This window comes from Phodopus roborovskii, unplaced genomic scaffold (assembly GCF_943737965.1).
Source record: "Phodopus roborovskii unplaced genomic scaffold, PHOROB, whole genome shotgun sequence".
In the NCBI taxonomy this organism is placed as follows: domain Eukaryota; kingdom Metazoa; phylum Chordata; class Mammalia; order Rodentia; family Cricetidae; genus Phodopus; species Phodopus roborovskii.
The window spans coordinates 850,384-858,454 of NW_026126415.1; the positions used below are offsets into that span (position 1 = coordinate 850,384).

The following is an 8,071-nucleotide window of genomic DNA, read 5'->3' on the forward strand; positions in this document are numbered from 1 at the left end:
GAGACCATGTCTTGAAAAAAACACAAATAGAAAGAAAAGAAAAATACTGTTTTGTGATTTTGGCTTGCCTAGGTTGTTGCCATCCAGTAGTAGCCCACCTGAAACATTTATTTAGTTGATTAATAATTTGATGTAATAATTTATAGGAAGTTGTTGACACCATTGACTTTAATAGGATGGAAAATTTACTTTATCTGAATTATCTTTCTAAGCCAGTAATTCTCAGTTCAATTTCTCAGTTTTTTAAGAAATAAGTTCTGTCCACTCTCTGACTCCCTGGGCATGGGGTCTTACAGGGTGCCTTCTTTATCAAGTGATGACGGCACATCAGGGCTGTTCCAGACAGAGGAAATGGGGCTCCTTGCCCCTGCCTCCTTTTCTCTGGAGTTAGAAGTGAATGTGGGGCTGGGGTGTGGCTCAGGCTCAGAGCTTGCCAAGCATTCCTGTCTCCGTGGGTTCAGTTCCTGCTGCAGTCATAACAAAGCAGGCTGAGGGCCCTCGGGAGGGAGTGGAGTGGTTTCTAGAACTTGCTAAATTCAAAAAGCGCCATTTGCTATTACAGTTTGTCTGAGAACTTGCAACAAGTAGATGGTTGTATAGTCCCCCTTATGTTTTTAAAAATAATGTGAAGCCTCTTGCTTGCTAGGTAAGCACTGAGCTGTAACACCAGCCAAAACTTTGTGGTGGCGGTTGTTCATTTATAACCAACAATAATTTATTTCTCACATTATGGCGGCTGAGAAATCTAACACGTAGGTACCACACAATCAGTATTTGGTGAAGTCAGTCTAGAGGTCTAACTACCCTGAGCTACAGTTTCAGATTGCCTATAACTAAATGGCAGGCTGATCGTTTGGACACGTTTTCAGTTCCTTCTCTCTGATTCTGGTACTATACTGCCCTAAATCACAGAGATGTTCTAGAGATAATAGGTTTTCTGGAGTCTATGAAATGAGCTAAGCTAAAGTTATGAAATTGTAAGTTAGCAATGTTAAATGCATTGAAATACTAAATGGGTAACTTGATTGTGACTGTTTCGTGATTTATTTTTTAATAAATGTCTTTAGTGATAAATTATATTTATGGGCAGGCAACACTAGCAGCAGTTATGACGGAGAAGTCTCCTTTTATCACACCAATCGGTCGGAAAGATGAAGCAGACCTTGCAAAGGCATCTTTGGCTGTGGCCGATTCAGACCACCTCACGATCTACAACGCTTATCTAGGGTAAAGACATAACCTGGTTGCTGTCGATAAGCCAGAGGCTGGAGATGGTGGACCTTTTTTTAAAATGTACCTTTGTTGTTAAAACTATGCTTTCAACAGTTAATTGTTCTTCGTGGTTTTAATCTGTCAAGATATAATTATATTAGAGACTCATGTATGAACAACATTCTTGGCTGGAAGTGGTGGTGCACGCCTTTAATCCCAGCACTCGGGAGGCAGAGGCAGGCGGATCTCTGAGTTTACAGAGTGAGTTTCAGGACACCCAAAGAAACCCTGTCTCAAAAAACAAACAAAAAAAAAGGAAGAAGAAAAGAACAACATAATTCTTGTTATTGTATATATGTATTTCTCAAATTTGAGTCAATTTAATAATTTCTGTTATACTAAAAATTGATGCAATTGAAAATCACATATAAATGTAGCTGCTACAGTAAATAAGACCCCTTCTTCATAAGATTACAGATCATAATTTTATTGAGCCTCCTGTAGTCTGGGAGAGCTCGGAAGGAGCTGAGGTAGACTTTATCTGTCGGCACATCTGTCTAGGTGGAAGAGAGCAAGGCAAGAAGGCGGCCACCGCTCTGAAGTCGAGTATTGCCAGAGGAACTTTCTCAACAGGACGTCGCTGTTGACGCTAGAGGTAATTCTTACTACTGCTCTGAGCAATCATGACTTATTCAGGAAATGGTTTTTATAGGGACAGTGTGCTTTCTTAGAAATAACACTAGCTTGGGAATAGTTAACTTTTTAGTTCTTTTTTTTCTTTTCTTGTTAAATGTCTCAAAGGGTATTACCTACAGTTCTTTCCAACTCTGGCACTCAATTATTATCATGCTTAATTATGGAAAGATTTAGAATATAAAAAAGTAAATGAAGCCAGGCAGTGGTGGTGCATGCCTTTAATCCCAGCACTCAGGAGGCAGAAGAATCTCTGTGAGTTCAAGGCCAGCCTGGTGTACAGAGTGAGTTCTAAAACTCTAGATAGAGAAACCCTATCTAGAAAAACAGAAAAATAAATGAGTAAATGAAATAGTAATCATGAACTCCAGTGCACCCATTTTTCTAGTGTCCATTAATTAGCAACATGGGTTTATATTCTCCTTACTTTTCTGCCTGCTCTGCCCTGTAGACTACTTTTTAAGTAAATACAGATTCTAGATTACTATGTATATCTAAAGTGTAGGACTTATTTTTTCCTTTGACATCACACCTTTAAAACAAACGAACCATAGCATATTACAGCATTTAAGTACCCTCCCTAGTCATCTCCTAATATTGTCATAGCTAGTTCAGATCATGATTCACTCATACATTTGGTTGATATGTCCCGTAAGTCTCTTAATCTATAGTTAGTCAACTTTTTTCCTATTTGTAATGTTTTCTTCTTTCTTTTTTTTTTTTTTTTAAAGAAATCAGATTGTCCTGTCAGATTTCTTGAATTCTGGAAGTAACCACTTCTGAGCTGGCTGAGTTTAGTATGTGAACATCCCAGATAATTAGCCCACAGGTGGCTGTTCCTTCAAATTAACTCCTTTCTCCTTTTAAATGTCCCCAACCTCCAGATGAAGGAGCCCTCTCCCAGCCTTGTCTTCACACCCTGAGCTTCAGGGATTCAGATCTCTGCCAGCAGCAGCCTTTCCTCCCCTGGAGGCAGCCTAAGCTCTAGAACAAACCTGAAGGCTAGCCCAGCTTCAGTACCCTCTGTGGCTGCTGCAGCCTGCCCTTCCCCCACTCACTCTGCTGATTTGCACTCTTAGGGGCAAAGTAATTTAAGCTGCAGTTTTAGTAAGTGATGAAGTTGTCATCAGTAAACATTTGTCTGGATTCTTTAGGAAGAAATTTCTAGAGACAAGTAAAGAAGCGGCCTGTCAGGATTCCCCTGTTATTCTTCCTAATGTTATTCCCACTGACTGAAAACAAATCAAAATAAATGTTTAAAGGAGGGTTGTATTTAAGTCAGTGTGAGTAAAAATATAGTCAGACCCATGTTGCTCCCAGAGACTTATATTTTATGACATCAAAGTTCACCAAAGACCACTAGCTTTTAACCCCTTACCTCCCAGAGTCTTTGCTCCCAACTCAAGCTTTTGGCTGTAGTCAACTGAACGATACTTTGGCATCCTATTTTTTGTAGGAAACAGTACTATACATTTCAAAGTTGTTTGGTAATTTCCTACTTTAATCGATTTTATTTATGTCTCATTTTAACATAAAATCTAGGATGTGAAGCAGGAATTGATGAGGTTGGTTAAGGCAGCAGGGTTTTCATCGTCTACAACGTCTACCAGCTGGGAAGGAAGGAAAGCCTCACAGGCACTCTCTTGTGAAGACATTGCCCTTCTTAAAGCTGTGCTGGCTGCCGGCCTGTATGACAGTGTGGGGAAGATAATGTACGCAAAGTCAGTGGATGTCACTGAAAAACTGGCTTGCATGGTGGAGACAGCCCAAGGCAAAGCACAAGTCCACCCATCCTCAGTAAACCGAGACTTACAAACTTACGGGTGGCTCTTGTACCAGGAGAAGGTAAAGGCCTCATTCTCAGATGCCTGTGTACAGGTCTGGAGCACCCTCACAAGTCCACGTCCTGGGGTTGTGGTGGTGGTGGTGGTGGTGGTGGTGGTGCTTTCCTCAAATAGAGCTATTGTTTTTGTTCACGTTTGAAGTCCAGATGCAGTTATACAGAAAAAGCAAACCAAACAAACAAATGAAAAACCCAAAATAAGAGAAAGAGAGTGAGATTTCTCCCCTGGCTATCGCCCTGTCTACTTGGAGTACCGACAGTTATAGCAAGTGGCATTGGTTAATAGTCTGTTCCCAGAGTGTTTCAGTAGAAGTGGTTGTCTCAGAAAGGAAAAGACAGTGTGTGCTCCATTTCTAAATAGAGGAATGTGGTTATGTAAATGTACATAATTTTCCTACCGAATTTGTAAAGAAAATACATACACGAAAAAGAATAGCTAGAGGAATTCTTACATCTTTAGGCTATACAGTGTCCCCCGTTGTCTTTGTAGGTGAGGTATGCCCGAGTCTATCTGAGGGAGACTACCCTCATAACCCCTTTTCCAGTCTTGCTCTTTGGAGGCGACATCGAAGTCCAGCACCGAGAACGGCTTCTCTCTGTGGACGGCTGGATCTATTTTCAGGTACCCTGTCCAGATAACTTTACTGAGTACATAAAAACATTCTGAGTCCAGTATCAGTGAGGTAGATTTAAAGTTTTTATTGAAATTTGCATAGCATTTTCCTGTGTGGTTTACAGTAGGAAACTTCGTATCTTATCTTAAATGTATAATTTTAAATCGGTTACCTCTAGACATATTTATTGATAATCCTTATAATTGCTTCTTGCAAGGTATATTGACACCAATTTTATATGAATTTTCCCAAAATGTAGCTTCATTTTGAGACATTGAAGGTATAGAGAGAAATTAGCCCTCCTGGAGTCCATGCTGTGGGTTGGTTGTTAGTTGATTCCCCAAACTCAGGCTTATTCCACTATATTTTCTTGGCCCTTCTATACAACAACCAAATAGATCCACAATTTTTCACTTGTGGAAAATTCCTCTCTGGGTAAAGTAAGCCAATCTATGCTTATTTGTGGAGGTAAGCTTTTTTTTCCTTCTGTAACCCCATCAACATTGGCAGGTGTAAAGCAGCTCTCACATACGCTGTTAATTACAGCTGTGTGTCTAGAGTCAAAGGACTGAATTGTGCATATATATATATGGTTCATGCACAGAAGATGGAGTGGTAGAAGCTCTAGAAATTGGTTATGGTGATATTATTAAAAACTCTACAAATTTACCAAAAATCATTGAAATTAAGCACATTTTATGATTTATAAGCTATACCTCAATAAAAACTGTTATAAATTCTTCCTCCCAGCAGGTGTGGTAGCTCACACCTTTTTCCCAGCACTCAGGAGGCAGAGGTAGAGGCAGAAAGATCTGAGTTCAACACCAGCCTGGTCTACATAGTGAACTCCTGGCCACCCAGGGCTACATAGTGAGTCCCTGTTTCAAACCACTCTCCACTTCCCCTCTCCCCCAAAAAAGTTTCCCCCAAACATTTTAGTCCTCGAGTCTTACATAGAGAAACAAAGAATTTGTGGAATAGTTGCTTTATTACGGCAGGAGCGCCACATCTAGACAGGCAAGCAGAGAGCTGTGCAGCCGGACTCCCAGGGCAGCTTGGGTAATTTGAACATGGTTTCCCCGTTGTGTCTCTGGTAAATCCTGGTGATTTATCTAAACACATGCCAATGCCCCTGATTAACTTTGTCCCATGTGACGTCTTTCAACAGGCCCCAGTAAAGATTGCTGTTATTTTTAAGCAACTAAGAGTTCTCATTGATTCTGTTTTAAGAAAAAAACTTGAAAACCCAAAGATGTCCCTTGAAAGTAAGTGTTTTATTGTGATACAGGTAAAACAAGGTATATATTTATATATAGTGTACATTTAGAATATATATGTGTATTAATGTATTTTTAGAACTTTTTAAAAATCTGAGATTGAGTCTAAATATTGTGATTTAATGCTGGAATACCCAGTAGCACACTGAAACCATAATTTTGATGTAATTATTAATAAAATCTACTTATACTAAATTCTGTTCAACTCGGGCAGCTTATTCTCTTGAAACCTTTACTCCTGCTCTTCCTAACTTTACTTCCTAACCATCCATTTCACAGAGAAAAGTAAGTCTTGCTACTCATTGGCTTATAGCTGTTATTCCCTACCATGCATTTCTCACGTGTACACAAATAGGAGTCGGTGTAAGTGAGTGCATTGACCTTCAACGGAACCCTGAAATAAGCACTTGGTTTGTAGGTGGCATGTGACAGTACTCCCCTAACTTGGCAAGGCTCAGTGTCCTGCCCAGGCACACTGATTCCCGTCTTCTACCCTTGACCTTTTTATATGCAGCTAATTGTTGTAAGAAACCCTGGGATGTCCCGGATTCAGGGTTTAGTTGGTTGCATCCTCTGGCTTTGATTTAACATGTGCCTTGACAGCTGTGGTTTCTGTAAGTGGTGGTTCTCTCCTGATTATATTCCTGGCTGGTGCTCTGGCCTTCCCCTGGCACTGCATCACTGGTCCTGAAGTCTGGCTCTTCTGCTTTAATAATGTTAAACATCTGTGTGTTCGGTGCTTATTGGGAGGAGGGTGACACATTAGTGATTTTCCCTTGTGGCTTCACTGAAGAAATGCTGTGACAGCGACTCACGTTCTTGAAGAAGCATGTTGTTGCCCTGGGCTGTTGTTCTCTCTACTCTCCTTTTGGATGTAAACATTGTCCACTTCCAGCAAGGAGGCTCCTCTCCCCTCCCTCTCCTGCTTTATCCTTCCTGCCTTTAACACCATTCTAGCTCCCCGAGACAAACGTCCCTGACTGGGAACTAGTACAAATGTAGGGTGTCTGTCTTGCAGCCCTGCAACAATAGCTTTCTAAAATGGTGGCTAGGAGACTCACAGGAAGTCAAGACCCAGAGCTGTTTAAACAAGAGTTTAATGGTGGCTGTAAATGAGCCACCATAGCAAATAATGTCACCTCTGTCCTTAGATAAATGTGTCACTTCCCCCTTGACACCTCTCTGGGAGCGCTTCCCTCTTAGGAGTTTGTTTCCTTGTTCCCAGCCTGGAGAGATTACAGACATTGCCACCTTTGACTGTTTGGTAAAAACCCATCACACTGCAAATAGGGAGAGCCAGGGAAGCCTTCCTATTTCAGCTCTGTGGGGGGTTGGGGAGATGAGGGGTTTCTTGAAGGAGTCTCTAAAGACCTATTGGTTATAGAAATATCAGGCTGGGCTTGGTGGTAATTATCTGTAATCCCAGCACTGGGGAAGTTGAGGCAAAAGGGTCATGAATTCCAGTCCAGTATGGGCTACAACATAGCAAGACCTTGTTTCAAAACAAAATTAAAAACAAAACTACTTATATCTCACTAATTTTGGCCTTTACCTATAAGTACTCAAATAAACTTCTTTTTTACAAGATGTTAACTTTTTGAAGTAGGCATAAGACAACCTTAATAATCATTTACATAACTTGTAGGGCAACAGATTGGACTTTTTGGGACATCTCTAGTATCACACTATACATTACTAGTGTTGTTTGTAGTCTAATTTAAAAAGGGCTTGTAATGGAGTAACCCGTTTGTTTACACATATGTGCATTAGAAAATTAGCCATTTTTTCATAGGTATTATTTTTCCATTCCCTCAGATGACAAGATTCTACAGATCATTACGGAATTGATAAAGACAGAGAATAATTGATGCTAAGCCCATGGTTAACTGCTTTTAAAGTTAAGATGAAGACACTGTCCTGAGATTATGCGAAGAGGAACCATCCCATTGAGTATTTCGTTACGTAAAATGTCAGTACTAGCCATTAACCTGAAAACGGCAGAGCAAAAGCACATACTTTCAACATGGACTTTTCTAGTTCCTTTGTAATGATGATGCTTGGTGTATTTGCCATGACATTTACAATAAATTCTTTGGTATCGCTCATGTTTTGTGCATCTTTGTATCACAAGGCCAACGCCAGTGTCTGCTGTCTGAAACGTAACTGCCTTGATTCCCTGTATAATCGTCTTATCCTTGACATTTGGAGAATAAATGTAGGGTTTTGTCCTAGTTAAGGTTTCTGTTGCTATGAGAAAACACCATAACCAAAAGCAGCTTGTGACTTATACTTCCACAGCACAGTCCATCACAGAAGGAGTCAGGACAGGAACTCCAACAGAGCAGGAACCTGGAGGCAGGAGCTGAAGCAGAAGCCAGTGGGGAGGGGTGCTGCTCGCTGGCTGGCTCCTCATGGCTTACTCAGCCTGCTTT

At 40.7% G+C, this 8,071-nt stretch overlaps 1 protein-coding gene across 1 annotated transcript in view; it reads left to right on the forward strand.

Moving 5' to 3' along the window:
- Nucleotides 1-7,665, forward strand: part of Dhx29 (DExH-box helicase 29) — a 40,193-nt gene extending 32,528 nt beyond the window's left edge. Inside the window, exons 22-27 of the mRNA XM_051183074.1 lie at nucleotides 1,091-1,227; nucleotides 1,774-1,867; nucleotides 3,448-3,750; nucleotides 4,239-4,370; nucleotides 5,531-5,627; nucleotides 7,455-7,665. Of these exons, the coding sequence (XP_051039031.1) occupies nucleotides 1,091-1,227; nucleotides 1,774-1,867; nucleotides 3,448-3,750; nucleotides 4,239-4,370; nucleotides 5,531-5,627; nucleotides 7,455-7,507 (816 nt within the window). The 3' untranslated portion in view covers nucleotides 7,508-7,665. The remainder of the gene's footprint in view (nucleotides 1-1,090; nucleotides 1,228-1,773; nucleotides 1,868-3,447; nucleotides 3,751-4,238; nucleotides 4,371-5,530; nucleotides 5,628-7,454) is intronic.
- Nucleotides 7,666-8,071: the final 406 nt, after the last annotated feature.